The 16,492-nt window shown below is 43.1% G+C and overlaps 1 protein-coding gene and 1 long non-coding RNA gene across 6 annotated transcripts in view; one reads left to right on the forward strand and one right to left on the reverse strand.

Moving 5' to 3' along the window:
• The window catches only part of LOC141546876 (uncharacterized), a 7,891-nt gene extending 5,705 nt beyond the window's left edge, over positions 1-2,186 (reverse strand). The window contains exons 1-2 of the long non-coding RNA XR_012483451.1: positions 2,043-2,186; positions 1,741-1,878 (exon numbers count right to left, since the gene is read on the reverse strand). This is a non-coding gene — a long non-coding RNA (uncharacterized LOC141546876). The remainder of the gene's footprint in view (positions 1-1,740; positions 1,879-2,042) is intronic.
• Positions 1-16,333, forward strand: part of SIGIRR (single Ig and TIR domain containing) — a 16,643-nt gene extending 310 nt beyond the window's left edge. The window contains exons 2-11 of one of the 5 annotated variants that reach the window (XR_012483448.1): positions 2,073-2,297; positions 4,006-4,201; positions 5,034-5,164; positions 5,259-5,399; positions 13,790-13,933; positions 14,079-14,181; positions 14,303-14,453; positions 14,926-15,118; positions 15,551-15,883; positions 16,012-16,333. Coding sequence is in view for 3 of the 5 variants with exons in the window: in XM_074275028.1 (XP_074131129.1) it covers positions 2,291-2,297; positions 4,006-4,201; positions 5,034-5,164; positions 5,259-5,399; positions 13,790-13,933; positions 14,079-14,181; positions 14,303-14,453; positions 14,926-15,118; positions 15,551-15,735 (1,251 nt within the window). In the remaining 2 variants the exon portion in view is untranslated. Of the gene's footprint in view, positions 1-1,630; positions 1,946-2,072; positions 2,298-4,005; positions 4,202-5,033; positions 5,165-5,258; positions 5,400-13,789; positions 13,934-14,078; positions 14,182-14,302; positions 14,454-14,925; positions 15,119-15,550 lie in introns of those variants that run through there. The other 4 variants (XR_012483449.1, XM_074275029.1, XM_074275030.1 and 1 more) reach the window with 4 other exon arrangements.
• Positions 16,334-16,492: the final 159 nt, after the last annotated feature.

Consider the following 16,492-nt stretch of genomic DNA (forward strand, 5'->3'; position numbering starts at 1 on the left):
CCAGCTTCCTGCCTGAGTGGAAGGACTAGCTCCTCCCCCTCCCCACTTACTGCTGGGAAGGTTCTCCTGCTCCTTGGCCTCTGCCCCAGAGGACGGGAAATGAAAAGGGGGAAGGTCACTAAGGGGTGAGGGAGAGAGGGACTTGGACTGGATCAGGAAACTACCAGGGCCACCTGGCCCGTCTGCTGGGAGATCAAAGGCCTGTTGATTCACCCTAGAAGGCCTTATTGGGGGTGTGAGAAATCTTTCCTCTCTCACATTCTATTCTTTCTGTGATACTTCCTTCTCCCCACCACCTTCAGCTGCTTCCCCTTTCCCAGCAACAGGTGGGGGGCGTAGTCGGTGGGATGATTGAGGATCAACTGAAAGACTATGGGGAAGGGAAAGGGAGAAGGCAGGCTTCCGGGGGTGGGCCTTGCTGCTTCTGGGCTGTGGCCGGTGGGGCAGATTTTGGGCACTATTAGTCCCCCGGCCCTCAGCTGATACCCAAACCCTCATGAGGGCATCAGAGCCCTCAGTTTCTGGGTCTGGGCTAGCCTGTGGAGTCAGCCAAGGGAGCTAGTTTCCCAGGCCTGGCCTAGGCAGAGAGACGAATGCATGGATTCATCTTTGGCTTAGTCCCTAGTTTTTGAGAGGGTAGGAACTGAATCGCCTCGCTGTTGTGTCTGGGCTAAGCCTGGAAGGCTGGCCTGGCCGGCCCCCACTTCTGGCACCTGGAGCCCAGCGGGAGGCTGTGTTTCCTGCAGCTCCTTCAGGATCGGTGGTGCTGGGTGTTTCCCATCCTTGGGGACCTGGTATTCAATGAAGCCAAACACGGTCTGCTTCCGACAACCCAACAGCCCTTCTGGAAGGCCTAAGCCTTCGAAGGCCCAGATTATTATTATTATTATTTGAGGGAGCTTTGGGGTATGAACAGCCACAATGGAACAGCCACTTTCAAGTTGCAGAAAAATTCAAGGCAAACACCCCAACATTGTAGCCCAAAGCTTAGGGACTTGCTCTGTATGTGGGGGTGTGCTGTTTCTGTGGAGCCTTTGCCATAACTGTAAGAAGTGGCTACAATGTTTGGGTGTTTGCTGAAATGTTTCTTTGGGGGCTTGTTCTAAGGTTAGGTGTTTGCCACAATGTTTGTTTGCTAGGGTGTTTCTTTAGAGACTTGCTACAGATTTGGATGTTTATTTTAATAAGAAAAGGAAAGCTTAGGAAGCTTGCTTTACCTTTTCTTATGGGCTTGCCACAATGTTTAGGAACTTGCTATAATGTTTGGGTCTTTGCTACAATGTTTCTTTGGAGGCTTGCTACAATTTTAGGAGCTTGTCACAACTAGGGACTTGCTACAATGTTTGAGTATTTGCTTTGCCATTTCTTAGGGGATTTGCCACAATGTTTGGAGACTTGCCACGATGTTTGGGTGTTGGCTAGGATGTTTTTTTGGGGAGACTTGCTGCACTGTTTGATGCCTTGCTAAACTGTTAGACGTTTTCTTCCAATCAGGACACTGATTGTTGCTGCCAGGTGACAGCTATGGGGTTAATAATGTCTGGGTGGGGTTTGGGTAGAGGAAAGGATGTGACCATTGAGCCAGGAAGCTACAAGGGAGAAATTCAGATTAAAAAAAAAAAAACAAAACCCTACATGCTTGAGTTCTTTTATGATTGTGTGCTCATGAGCTTTTCTGAGCCCAAACAAGCCCATAACCACTTCCGGGTGAGTGAAAAGCCGGCTGGCAGAGGCTCTCACCTGTGGGGATCGTGGCAGGCAGCAGGGCCTGGCTTCTTTGGAAGAGTTTGTTTTTAAATCCAAGCAAATGGCTGGACCTGAGTCCGGAAGAAAGCGGCTGAAGACAGGTGACCGATCTCCTCCAGTCTGGGCCCTCGCCTCGGGTGGAGAGAGCAGCTTTCGTCAGGCGGGAGGGAAGGAGATAGAGGAAAACTAGGGTGCAGAGGTCAGACTGTGGTTCGGGGAGGAAGGGGGAGGGCGGTGTTTCATAGATACTGTGAGGGGCCCTTTAACTGTTACCCTTTAACTAGTCCCGTGCTTACCTGTTTATCCAATGTCTTCATTCTGTGTAGTGCATGTAGCCCCTGACTGGCCCGGGACAAGTTGACCGCAGGAACCAGACCAGACAGGACAGGAAAGAGCAGAGCTCCTGGTTTTGCTGCAGGCCCTCTGGCTAAGCTCTCAGGGGATTCCTCTGGACTGGTCCCGGCTGGGAGTAAAGCTGATTTCAGCCTTCATCTGAGCAGTTCACACAGAGAGATTCCAGAATAAAGGTCCTCCTGGCCTGGTCATGGCAGGTAGGGAGAGTCCTGGAAGGGCTTGCTGGGAAAAACTAGGCAACTACTTGTAGTGCTTTCTTCCTGGGTCAGAACTGAGTCCTGACCGCATATTTTCTCCTCCGTGCTCCACTTCCATATGGGCAGTGACCTCCTCCCCCGTGGTGAACTGCTCTGATGCCTGTAAGATAGCGCATAGCTCTAAATGTCAGTCAGAGGGTCATCTAGTACTTGGGGGAGGAGGGAGACTCCTGGTCCTAAAGAGCTACTTCGAATCCCCAGGTTGTGTGATATGGAGAAATCCAGGCCCATAACTCCCAAGCTGAAGTCTTGGGCTCCTGCCCCAATTCTGGCTCCTGCCAAGGGCTAATTCCCTTTATCCTATAGCCCACTCTCACAGAAAATTGTGATTGCTGCACAATGCATATTTTTAGTTTCAAAGGGTTGCCCTTCCTCTCTCTGCCTCCAGTCTCCTCATCTATCAAATGTGGGGGTGGAACCAAGTGATGTCTCAGTCCTTGCCTGGCTCTGAGATTCAAGGAATCATAAGTGGGTCACACAGGTGATTCCCAGGGATTCAGAGCAGGTGGGAAATGGGAGCGCCTGCCATCATAGGAGTACCCAGTTGTAACAGAAGCTAGCTGAGTAGAAGCAGCAGAATGGGGAACTCCAGAGTGTCTGACCTCATGACAGGGGAGTAGGGAGCAGCACAGCAGTGACTCAATGTTCTCCCACCAGCCTAGCCCCCAACCTACACCATGCATGGAGCTCAGGACCATTCCTGCTCCGGGGCTTTGGCCACAGAGTTCACTGGCTAAGAGACGCCAGAGTCTCCAGCACGGGCTCCACCTATGACCCTGTCCACCTACTCTGAAGAGCTGGAGCATCTGTGAACTTCTTCTTCTTTCCTTTTTATTTACAACATATATGCATGGGTATTTTTTCAGCACTGACAAAGGCAAAACCTTTTGTTCCAATTTTCCCCTCCTTCCCCCCACCCCCTCCCCCAGATATCAAGTTGACCAATACATGTTACATATGTTAAAGTATGAGTTAAATATAATATATGTATACATGTCCTAATAGTTATTTTGCTGTACAAAAAGAATTGGACTTTGAAACAGTGTATAATTAACCTGGGAAGAAAATTAAAAATAGAGGGATTGGGAATTCTAGGTAGTGGTTCATAGTCATCGAGTTCTTTCCCTGGGTGTGGCTGGTTCAGTTCATTACTGCTCTGTTGGAACTGATCTGCTTCATCTCATTATTGGAGAGGGCCACATCCATCAGAATTGATCATCATATAGTATTATTGTTGAAGTATACAATGATCTCCTGATCCTGCTCATTTCACTCAGCATCAGTTCATGTAAGTCTCTCCAGGCCTTTCTGAAATCATCCTGTTGGTCATTTCTTACAGAATAATAATATTCCATATACCACAATTTATTCAGCCATTCTCCAATGGATGGGCATCCACTCAGTTTCCGGTTTCTGGCCACTACAAAGAGGGCTGCCCATCTGTGAACTTCTCATATGGCACAGGGGCTCAGGAAGACACCCATATTCAGGAGGTCGAGGGCAAAGCACTTGTGAAATAGCTGCTCCTTTGGCCAATGGGCTGGAAGGAAGAAGGGAAGACTGGATAGGCAGGCCATCTAACTGTGATGTTTCTCAACGTCTGACCCATCTGAGGCTCCCAGTGTAAATGACTGGCTTTCCCCTGCAGATCTCTGTGACACGGCCCCCACCATCCTTTACCCCTTGAAGGATCAGGTCCTGCTGCCAACCCTGGGTAGCAAGATCACTCTGAACTGCACGTTCTCAGTGGCGTTCGAGGGCCGCTGCCCCCCTGCTATCCAGTGGCTGAAGGATGATCACCTGCTGGAGAATCACAGCCTCTATGACATTCAGGAAGTCTTCTGGTAAGGATGGCTATGAGTATTAGGTACCCAGAGACTGGGGGAAGAGAAAGAGGCACCGCCAGTTGTCACCTCCTTCCCAGACCTAAGAGGCAAAAAAAACCACGAGCAGTGACAGAGATCTCACTCACCCCAGAGATGGAGAAACTGACTGTCTAGTTATAGAAAGGAACATTGGGGATAGGGAGGAGTGACCACTCTGAGCAAGGGCCTGGGGGCCCTATAACTCTATCCCTAATTTCAAGGTTGCAGGGGGAGACCAACTCCCCACCTCTTCTCTCTAGAAGTTAAATGGGGGAGCAACTGTCCTGGACACTGGAGAGGGGATGTAGGAGAAAGTGAAAAGAGTTTCTTGTTGTACCCCAAGAGGGGTACAAGGGAGAAGTGTTGGGGGAGTAACTCACCAGAACATAACTTAAATAATGACTATCTGGGACACAGGTCAAGGTGAAAGAGAGTATGTGGACATTAGAAGGAGAGATATACAAGAGTATTAGGGAGGAATGGTAACCTGGGACACATACATCTCGCTTTCTTCCTGTTCCATTCTCCATCCTCCTCATGTCACAATTCTAAATAGAACTTCCTAAGGGACTGTGTCCTGAAACTACTTGGGGCCTGTGTGCTCTAGAATTATCTTCTGCTGGACCCCAACTCCTCTCTGAACCTTTCCCCCCCCCACACTCTCCAGTGTCTATTGAAGCTCAGCTCATTGTTTGGTCAAAGAAAGTATGTTCTGCCTGTAGTCCCCTTTTCAGGGACTCAGAGCTGTAAGCTCAGCCCTCAAACTGCAGGGGCAGTGAGTATGGCTGGGGCCTCCCTTGGATCTCCTCAGGAATGGAGTTAACACATCTGAAAGGCTTGTGTCCAGTATCCTGGGAGTCAACCTAACAAGTGTCCAGGACTATGGGATCTTCACCTGTGCACTTCGGAACTGTAGCACCTCATTCACTCTGCAGAGAACAGGTATGGCCATGGCTGGGGACAGGCAGGAGTCAGCATATCCCCTGCTGCCTTGGAGGTACCCAGCTTAATGATGATTCCTTTTCCCCTTCCCCAGATCCTGCTGGCCATGTTCTAGCTGTCCTAGCCTCCCTTCTGGTCCTGCTTATCCTGCTCGTGGCTGCCCTGCTTTATGTAAAATGTCGCCTCCGTGTGTTGCTCTGGTACCGGGACAAGTATGGGGATGTGGAGATGAATGGTGAGAAAGCTCGGGCTCTGTGGGCTATGACAAGGAACTGCCCATCCCACATCATACCATGGGGAGGTGGGGGAGGAGGGATTCATGTTCCCCCTTAACAAAACAGATATAATTATCAAAGCAATCCGTATTGGCTAAGAAATGCAGTGGTGAGTCAATGGATTAGATTTAGGCACAAATGACCATAACAATCTAGCATATTATTTTTGGATCAAAAAGTCATTATTTCTTGAAAACTGGAATAAAGTATGGCAGAAGTTGGGTAGAGAGAGACATTTCACACCACATACCAAGTTAAAGCCAAAATGGCACATTATTTTTAAGGTGGGGACAGCATGAGTAAATTAGGAGAACATGGAGTAGTTCAGAACTATGGGTAACGGTAAAATTTACAGCCAAAGAAAATATAGAAAGCATCACACAATATAAAATAGATAATTTTGATTATATAAAATTTAAAAGGTTTTGCACAAACAAAACCAATGCAACTAAAATTAAAAGGAAAGCAGAAGGATGGGAATCAATTTTTGCAATAAGCATCTCTAATAAAGGCCTCATTTCTCAAATATACCAAAAATGGAATCAAATTTATAAAAAATACAAGTCATTCCCCAACTGATCAATGGTCAAAAGATGTGAACAGGTCATTTTCAGACAAAAAAATCAAAATTATCTTTATTTATATGAAATCACTATTGATTAGAGAACGGCAATTTCTTAAACCTCACACCCCTCAAGTGGGTAATAAGACAAAAAAGAAAGGAAAATGTTAGATGTTGGAGGAGATGTGAGGAAACTAGGCACTAATTCACTGTTGGTTGAGTTACGCATTGATCCAACTATTTTGGAGAGCAATTTGGAACTATGTCTAAAGGGCCATAAAGCTGTGCATATCCTCTGATAAGTAATACTACTACTAGGGATGCATTTAGGATCAAGAAAAAGAAAAAGGACTTATTTGTACAAAAGTATAACAGTTTTGTGTGCATGCGTGTGTGTGTCTGTGTGTTTGTGTGTGTGTGTGTGTGTGTGTGTGTGTGTGTGTGTGTGTGATGGCTAAGAATTGGACATCTAAGGAAAGCCTATGAATTAGGGAATGACTGACCAAGCTGGGGTTATGATTGTGATGGCATACAATTTTGCTATAAGAAATGACAAGCAGAATGATTTCTTTTTTATTGTTATTATTACAGATTTTTATTTACAAAACATAAGCATGGGTAATTTTTCAACATTGACCTTTGCAAAATCTTCTGTTCCAACTTTTCCCCTCCTTGCCCTCTACCCCCTCCCCTAGATAACAGATAGTCCCGTATATGTTAAATATGTTAAAATACATGTTGAATCCAATATATGTATATATATTTACACAGTTATTTGCTGCACAAGAAAAATCAGATCTCAAAAGAAAGAAAAAAACCTGAGAAGGAAAACAAAAATGCTAGCAAACAGTAACAGAAAGATTTGAAATGCAATGTTGTGGTCCATCCTCATTTCCATAGTTCTCTCTCTGGGTGTAACTGATTCTCTCATTACTGAACAATTGGAAGTGGTTTGAATCATCTCATTGTTGAATAGAGCTACATCCATCAGAGTTGATCATCGCATAATCTTGTTGTTGACATGTATAATGATCTCCTGGTTCTGCTCACTTCCCTCAGCATCAGTTCATGTGAGTCTCTCCAAGCCTCTCTGTATTCATCCTGCTGGTCATGTCTTACAGAACAATAATATTCCATAACATTCATATACCACAGTTTATTCAGCCATTCTCTGATTGATAGGCATCCACTCACTTTCCAGGGTCTAGCCACTACAAAGAGGGCTGCCACAAACGTTTTTGCACATATGGGTCCCTTTCCCTTTTTTAAGATCTCTTTAGGATATAAGACCAGTAGTAACATTATTGGATCAAAGGGTATGCACAGTTTGATAACTTTTTGAGCATAGTTCCAAATAAGCAGGATAATTTCAGAAAAACCTGGGAAGACTTGCGTCAAGTATAAGTGAGCAGAACCAGGAGAATATTGTATGCGGTTTTATACAATGAACTGTGAATGACTTAACTATTTTCAGCAATACAATGATTTGAGACAATTCCAAAAGACTCATGATGAAGCATGCTATCCATACTGAGAGAAAGAACTGATATTGGTCGAACACAGACTGAAGCATGCAGTTTTCACTTTTTCTTCCATTATTTTTCTTTTACTTGAGTCTTCTTGCACAAAAAGATTAATATAGAAATCCTTTTTCATAGTTTTGTATACATAATCTATATCTGATTGTTTACCATTATATTGCATACTGGTTTTTTTTCTTTTGGAGACAAATAGCATTTTACTTTTCCAATTACATGTAAAGATAGTGTTTAATGATTTTAAAATAAGATTTAGAGTTTCATATTTTTTCCCCTCTCATCCCCTCTCCCCAATTCAGCAAACAATCTGCTATAGGTTATACCTGTACAATCATGTTGAGCATATTTTCACATAAGTTATGTGAAAGAAAAAAAACAGAATAAAAGATAAAAGCCACACACACACATACACACACACACACACACACACACACAAAGTTAAAATATTCTATTTCAATCCGCATTCAGATTCCTTAGTTTTTTCTCTGTATGTGACTCTCATTTTCTATCATGAGTCTTTTGGAATTGTCCTAGATTATTGCATTCCTGAGAAGAACTAAGTGAATCATAGTTGATCATCACAGAATGTTCTGTTATGGTATACAATGTTCTCTTACTTCTGATCACTTCACTCAATAACAGTTCATGTAAGTCTTTCTCGATTTCTCTGAAATTTGTCTGCTCATAATTTCTTATTGTACTATAGTATTCCATTACGTTCACATACTATAACTTGTTCAGCCATTCTCCAATTGCTCGATTGACATGCCCTTGATTTTCAATTCTCTGCCACTACAAAAAGAGCTACTTTTTCCTGTTAGATATAAATATAGTTTTCAGCACTCATTTTTTTAAAAAAGATTTTGAGTTCCAAATTTCCCCCTCCCTTCCTTAGGATTCTCCTCCCCAAGACAGAAAGCAACATGATATAGGTTATATGTGTACAATCATTTTAAACATATTTCCACATTAGTCATGTTATGAAAGAAAAATCAGAACAAAAGAGAAAAACCACAAGAAAGAAAAAAAAAAGTGAAAATACTATGATTTGCATAAAGTCTCCATATTTCTTTCTCTGTATATGGATGGTATTTTTCTTCCCAAATCTACTGGAATTGCCTTGAATCACTATTGCCGAGAAGACTTAAGTCTTTCCTAGTTGATCATCACACAATCTTGCTGTTACCTGTGTACAATGTTGTCCAGTTCTGCTCACTTCACTTCACAATCAGTACTTTCATCAGTGTTTATGTTAATAATTTAATATGTGTTCATATACTCCCAAGTATGTCTTGGCAGATAGACTCCTAAATATTTTATATTATTTACAGTTATTTTAAATGGAATTTCTCTCACTTTTGCGGCTGGGTTTTATTGGTAATCTATGTGGGTTTACTTTATATCTTGCAACTTTGTTAAAGATATAACATTTTTTAAAGTAATTTTTCAGTTAATTCTCTAGGATACCATCATATCATCTGCAAAAAAATGATAGTTTTGTTTCCTCATTGCCTGTTCTAGTTCCTTCGATTTCTTTTTTCTTTTCTTACTGCTAAAGCTAACATTTTGAGTACAATATTGAATAATAGGTATAATAACAGGCATCCTTGTTTCATCCTCGATCTTATTAGAAACACCTCTAGCTTATTGTCATTACATATAATATTTGCTGATGGTTTTAGATAGATGCTGCTTATCATTTTAAGGAAAATTCCATTTATTCCTATGGTCTTTAGTGTTTTTAATTGGAATGGATGTTGTATTTTGTCAAAAACTTTTTCTGCATCTATTGAGATAATCATATGATTTCTGTTAGTTTTGTTAACAATATGGTAAAGTAGACTCATAGTTTTCCTAATATTGAACCAGCCTTGCATTCTTGGTATAAATTTCACTTAGATATAGTATATTATCCCGGTGACGAAATCTTCTTCTTCTTTCTTTCTTCTTTCTTTCTTCCTTCTTCTTCTTCTTCTTCTTCTTCTTCTTCTTCTTCTTCTTCTTCTTCTTCTTCTTCTTCTTCTTCTTCTTCTTCTTCTTCTTCTTCTTCTTCTTCTTCTTCTTCTTCTTCTTCTTCTTCTTCTTCTTCTTCTTCGTCTTCTTCGTCTTCTTCGTCTTCTTCGTCTTCTTCGTCTTCTTCGTCTTCGTCTTCGTCTATAATTTCTCTGTTTTGACTTCCTGGTTGAAGTATCAGCACAATAGTTGCCTCATAAAAGGATTTTGGTAAGACTCTTTCTTTACCTATTTTTCCAAATAGTTTATGTAGTATTGGAATTAATTGTTCTTTAAATATTTGGCAGAATTTGGCAGAAAATTCATCTGATCCTGGATTTTTTTTTTTCTTAGAGAGTTCACTGATGGTTTGTTATATATTTTTTTTTTCTAAAATGGGATGATTTAAGTATCTTGTTTCCTCTTCTGTTAATCTGGACTACTTATATTTTGGTAAATATTCATTCATTTTACTTAGATTGACAAATTTATTATTATATAGTTGGGCAAAATAGAGCCTAATTATTGCTTCAATTTCCTCTTTATTGGTGGTGAATTCTTCCTTTTCATTTTTTAATACTGGTAATTTTCTTTTTTTTAAACCAAATTAACCAATGGTTTATCTACTTGATATTTCCCCCATAAAACCATCTCTTATATTTATTTATTCACTCAGTAATTTTTGTATTTTCAATTTTATTAATCCCTCCTTTGATTTTCAGAATTTCTAATTTAGTATTTACTTGGAGATTTTAAATTTGTTCCTTTTGGGGGATTTTTTTAGTTTCATGTCTAATTCATTGTCGTCCTTCTCTATTTTATTCATTCAAGTGTTTGGGGATATAAAATTTCCCCTAAATACTGCTTTGGCTGTATCCTATAAACTTAGGTATATTGTCACATTATTGTCATTCTCTTTAATGAAATTACTGATTATTTCTGATATTTGTTGTTTTGAACCACTAATTCTTTAGAATTAGATTATTTAGGGTAGCTAGGTGGTGCAGTGGATAGAGCACCAGCCCTGAATTCAGGAAGACCAGAGTTCAAATCTGGTCTCAGACACTTAACACTTCCTAGCTGTGTGACCCTGGTCAAGTCACTTAACCCTAGCCTCAGGGGGAAAAAAAAGAATAGAATTAGATTATTTAGATTCCAGTTTATTATTGTTGTTATTATAATTTTGATCTCTATTTCTTCCCATAATCCATTTAACTTCTCTTCCAAGATTTTGGGTGCTATACTACTTGGTCTATAGATGTTTAGTTTTGATATTACTTCATTGTCTATGGTACCTTTTAGCAAGATATAGTATCATGCCTTACATCTTTTAATTAGATCTATTTTTCCTTTTACTTTGAGATGGGGATACTTTTTTTTTTTTTTAACTTCAGCTGAAGCGTAATAGATTCTTCTCAAGTCTTTTACTTTTACCCTCTATGTATGTCTCTGCTTCAAGTGTGTTTCTTTTAAACAGCATATTGTAGTATTCTGGTTTTTAATTCACTCTTCTATCCATTTCTGTTTTGTGGAAGAGTTCATCACATTTCCATTCCCAGTTATGATTACTCCTGTATGTTTTCCTCCATCCTATCCCCCTTTTTATACTTTTCTCTTTCCTGTCACTGTCCCTCCTCATCAGTATATTTCTTCTAATTCCCACCTCCTTCAATCTGTCCTTCCTTCTATCTGCACCCTTCTTTTCTTCCCCCTTTACACTCCTTTTTCCCTGTAGGTTAAGATAGATTTCTCTACCCAATTAAGTGTATATATTATTCTCTCATTGGGCTCAATTTTATGAAAGTCAGATTCAAACAATGCCCATCTCCCTTTCTTCTTTCCCTTTACTGTAACAGGTCTTTTGTGCCTCTTCATATGATATAATTTACCCCAATCTGCTTCCCTTTTCCCTTTACTCCCCATGTGATCCTTTTGTTTATGCCTTAATTAATTTTTTATCATCATATTTAAATAGACTCCTTCTAACTGCCCCAATAGAGATTTAGTTCTTAAATGTTTCAAGTATCATCTTCCCATGTAAGCAGCTTAACCTAATACTGTGTTTATTTTATTTCTGTTTGCTATTTTATGCCTCCTTGACTTTATTTGAAAATTATATATAATTCAGCTCTGGTCTTTTCATCAAGAAAGTTTGAAAGTTCCCTATTTCATTGAATATCCATCTTTTCTACTGAAGGATTATGCTCAATTTTGCTGGGTAGTTGATTTTTCATTTAATCCAAGCTCCTTTGCCTTCAAGAATATCATATTTCAGGCTTTTCAATCCTTTAAAGTATAAATTGCTAAATCCTGGATAATCGTGACTGTGACTTTTTGAAGTCTTTCTGGCTGCTTGTAGTATTTTCTCTTTGACCTGAGAATTCTGGAATTTGGCTAGAATAATCTTTGGAGTTTTTATTTTGGGATTTCTTTCAGTAAATGAATGATTGGTGAATTCTTTCAATGACCATTTTACCTGTTGGCTTTAGAATGTCAGGACAGTTTTTCTTGATAATTTCTTGAAAGATGCTGTTCAGGCTTTTTTTTTTTTTTTTTTTTTAAATTAATTTTTTTTTTTTTTTTTTTAAGTATCACAGCTTTCAAATGATCTCTTCTGGATCTATTTTCCTGTAAGGTATTTTACATTTTTCTTCTCTATTTTTTCATTCTTTTAATTTTGTTTAATTGATTCTTGATGTCTTTAAGGGTCGTTAGCTTCCACTTACCGAATTCTAATTTTTAAAGAATTAGTTTCTTCAATTAACTTCTGTACCTCCTTTTCCATTTGGCCAATTCTAATTTTTTAAGGCATCATTTTCTTCAGTGGATTTTTTCCCAATAATGTGACTAATTTTATTTTGTAAGGAGTTGTTTTCTTCAATTTTTGTGCTTTCCTTCCCAAGCTGTTGACTATTTTTTCCACAATTCTCTTGCATAGTTCTCATTTCTTTTCCCAATTTTTATTCTACCTTTCTTACATGATTTTTAAATCCCTTTTGGACTTCCAAGAGGACTTTTTGGGCTTGACGCCCATTTCTCTTCCTCTTTGAGTCTTCACATATAGACATTTTGCCATTGCTATTCTTTTCTGAATTTGTGTTTTAATCTTCCCTGCCACCAAAGAGGCTTTCTATGGTCAGCCCTCTTTTTGTCTGTTTAGTTTTTTCCTCATTTTTAAGTTGATCTCTGTTCCTAGGCACAGGGGGCACTGTCCTAAGCATCTTGTGCTTTCTATGACGGGCTGGTCCCTGGCTTCTTGTAACAGGCTTCAGGTGCTTGCGACTTGCTTACTGTTCTAGGGTGACCTGGTCTGGTCATGCCTGTTTGCTGGGTTTTGGAGCTGCCATTTTGCTTTCTGCACTAGGGCTGGTGGCCTCACAGCTAGCCTGCTGTGCCAGAACAGAGGAGCCTCAGTTAATGATTTGTACTGTGACCGAGAGCTGGTTTGCATAGACACTGCTTGTGTTAGGATATACTCTCCTTTTGTCCAAGTGAAGTCGATTTTTTCCCCAGAAAATTGTCTCCTTCCACATTTTTGCGTATCCTATCACTCCAGAATTCTTTGAGGCTTTTGTGTGGCGTCAGAGGGAAACTAGAGAGAGCTCAGGCAACTTCCTGGCTTCTCTCTGCCATCTCAGTTCCATCTCCCAGAACTTAAAACTTTAAATAAAAGAATAGTTTTTTTAAATGTTATTTAAAATTTTTATTAAAAAAAATTAAATTTTAAATTAAAATTTTAAAAAAAATTAAATTTTAAATTTAAATTTTAAAATTAATTAAAATTTTAAAAAATGTAAGTTAGGCTACTACTAAAAACAAAACAACCCCCACATCCCTGCCAAGATACCCGTGCTCATGGGCCAGAGTGCCAGAAACACACAGTCCCAGGGCTAGGAAACTGATCACTAGTCTTGTTCTGCTAGGAGATGACTGAGTGGATGGAGTTAGGAAGGCCTGAATTCAAATCCAACCTCAAATTTTTACTAGCTGTGTGACTCTGGGCAAATCATTTTACCTTTGTCTGCCTCGGTTTCCTCATCTGTAAAGTAGGGATAATAACAGCACTCACCTTCCAGAATTGTTGCAAGACTCAAATGTGATAATATTTATGATAAAACACAGCAAAATGTCTAGCATATAGCAGGCATTTAATAGGTGTTTGTTTCCTCCCTCCCTTTCTTCCTTCATTCTTCCCTCCTTTCCTCCCCGTTCCGTTCCCTTCCTTCCCTCCCTCCCTCCCTCCCTCTCTCATTCCCAGACGGGAAGCTCTACGATGCTTACATCTCTTACACCAGCTCTCCAGAAGACAGGAAGTTTGTGAACTTCATCCTGAAGCCCCAGCTGGAGAATCGGCATGGCTACAAGCTTCTCCTAGATGACAGAGATGTCCTTCCTAACTCAGGTACTGGCCAAGCTGGACCTTGGCAGCTTCCCTGCAAGCACCCAGGGCCTTCTCTGATGGGCCCCTCCAAAATCCTCTGGCCACCTCCGCCAGCCTTCTCTTCCTTGCCCTGATTCAGGCTCTCCTTCCCTCTCCTCCCCTTCAGAGCCCTCTGCAGACCTGATTATGAACCTTAGCCGGTGCCGGCGTCTTATTGTGGTCCTCTCGGATGCTTTCCTGGCTCAGGCCTGGTGCAGACACAATTTCAGGTGCCACAGTGGGAAACCTGGGCTGGGGGAGGAGGCGGAATGGGAAGGAGGTTGGTGGTCACTTGGACTTCTGGGTATCTCACTGGTTCTGAACCCTTGCTCCTGACTTTGGCTGGTCTAGGGATGGCCTATGGAGGCTGCTTGAATTGTCCCGAAAGCCCATCTTCATCACGTTTGAGGGTCAGACCCACATTTCCTCACACCCCGCTCTCCGACTGCTTCGGCAACACCGACACGTTGTGACCCTGCTGCTGTGGAAGCCGGGCTCTGTGGTAGGAGGGGAAGGGGGCACTGGGGCCCCCTGGGGGGGGAAGGGCTTGATAAAAGGCAAGGAAGAGACATTGTGATCCTTTGGAGGCAAGGGCTGTGGTCGGAAGGGAAGGGGGTGCCATGGCCCTTTGGGGATGAGGGATAAAAGCAGGAAGCATCAGGAAGGATAGAGGGGCCCCATGGGAGAAGGGTGTGCCATGGTCCTTTGGGGATAAAGGGAACTATGGCAGGAAGGGAAGGAGGCTTTTTGGTCCCCTGGGAGGGACTGTATAGTTGGGGTCTCTGTTTCTCGCTAGTCTCCGAGTTTGGGGAGCACATCCCAGTGGATGTATATGCACAGCGTGTACAGTGAATTTGTATACCCGGGAGCCTGTTTTGATAGCCGATGCCCAGAAAGCTCTCATTCAGAGGGGTTGCCCCAGCCCAGAACCCCCCTGGGCACCCTCTCAGGAACTCCCCGTGGTTGCCTTGCAGACACCCTCCTCTGATTTTTGGAAGGAACTGCGTCTAGCCCTGCCACGAAAGGTGCACTACAGGGCCCTGATGAGTGACCCCCAGACTCAGCTGCAGGGGGACAAAGATCCCATGCTGACTCTCCACGGTGGCTTCCTGGAGGGTCGGCCTGGTCCAGACCCCGACCCAGACCCCGATCCCGAAGGAGACTTGGGTAAGCCCCGCAGCCCGGCTTTGGCACAGGAATGGTCTGGGGGAGAAGGGATGTGACCGGTGAGGGCCGGGAGAGACAGAAGGCTGGGGAGGCCGATGAGATTGGGACCATGGCTCCGTGACCTGTGGAGTGAACTCCAGGCCTTAGCTGGCAGGCACTGGGACCAGCACAGGCTGTTCTGGGGACAGGTGTGTGTGACCTCGTCCCAACTTGGGGGACCCCATGGGCGCTCCGTTGCCCACCTCTGCACATCACACTTTCCTGAGTGGAGCACTAGCTTGCTTCCTTTTTGCCCTTTCCTCCCTTCTGCTGCCAGGCGGGGAATAAGGCAGGACCTCAAAGCCAGAAGGAAGGCAACAAAACCATTGGAAATGGAGGGGCTGGCCTGGGGGGGAGAGGGGCCAGTCACCTTGACCTGGACTCTCTCCACAGGTGTTAGGGGACCCATCTTTAAAGACCTCCCCCCTCCACGCATGAACCCTATCCCTGAGCTGCCAAGCCTTACGGGCTCTGGTGGAGAAACCCAGCGGAATGACATCGATGTCTCTGACCTGGGGTCCCGCAACTATGGGGCCCGCACTGACTTTTACTGCCTGGTCACTGAAGATGACATGTAGACCAAGAAGGACGCCCCAGCTGCCCTTGCTCAGAGTAGAGCCTTGGAAATGGGGGATAGAGGGCCTCAGGCTTAGGGAAAGAGCCTTAGACAAGAAGGGCACAGGGCCTTAGATTTGGGGAAAGAACCTTGGACAAGGGGGGCACAGGGCCTTAGATTTGGGGAAAGAACCTTGGACAAGGGGGACACAGGACCTTAGATTTGGGGAAAGAACCTTGGACAAGGGGGGCACAGGGTCTTAGATTTGGGGAAAGAACCTTGGACAAGGGGGGCACAGGGCCTTAGATTTGGGGAAAGAACCTTGGACAAGGGGGACCCTTAGATTAGAGGGGCAGAATGTTGGCCTGGGGAGCATGACCTTGGATGAGGGGCAGCAGTGAAGAGAAAAGCCCTTCCTTCTTTTTAATCACAACTGAGCCTCTTTCTTGTTCTGTGGAATGAGAGACTGGGCTGAGTGACCCCCTGATATTCTTCCGGCCTGAGATGTAGGACCCTGCTCCATCCCCTGCGATGCAGGCCGCACAGAGCCCAGGGGATGGCCTTGAAGCCCGGGCTTCCTCCTGTTCCTCTGTTCCCCCAATAAAGTGGCAATTCCTCTATGTGGAGTTACGGCTCTTCCTGAGGGGGTGTGAGGTCTGGGACAGCTTCTTTCCAGAGCGCCTGCGCCCCCAGCAGCCACAGCCAGGATTCAAGAGCATCCTCTGTGCCCTTGGACAATCACCGCGGGGCACGGCCACACCCAGAAAACGCCAACACGC

Source organism: Sminthopsis crassicaudata, chromosome 6, assembly GCF_048593235.1.
Source record: "Sminthopsis crassicaudata isolate SCR6 chromosome 6, ASM4859323v1, whole genome shotgun sequence".
NCBI classification, from domain to species: Eukaryota; Metazoa; Chordata; class Mammalia; order Dasyuromorphia; family Dasyuridae; genus Sminthopsis; species Sminthopsis crassicaudata.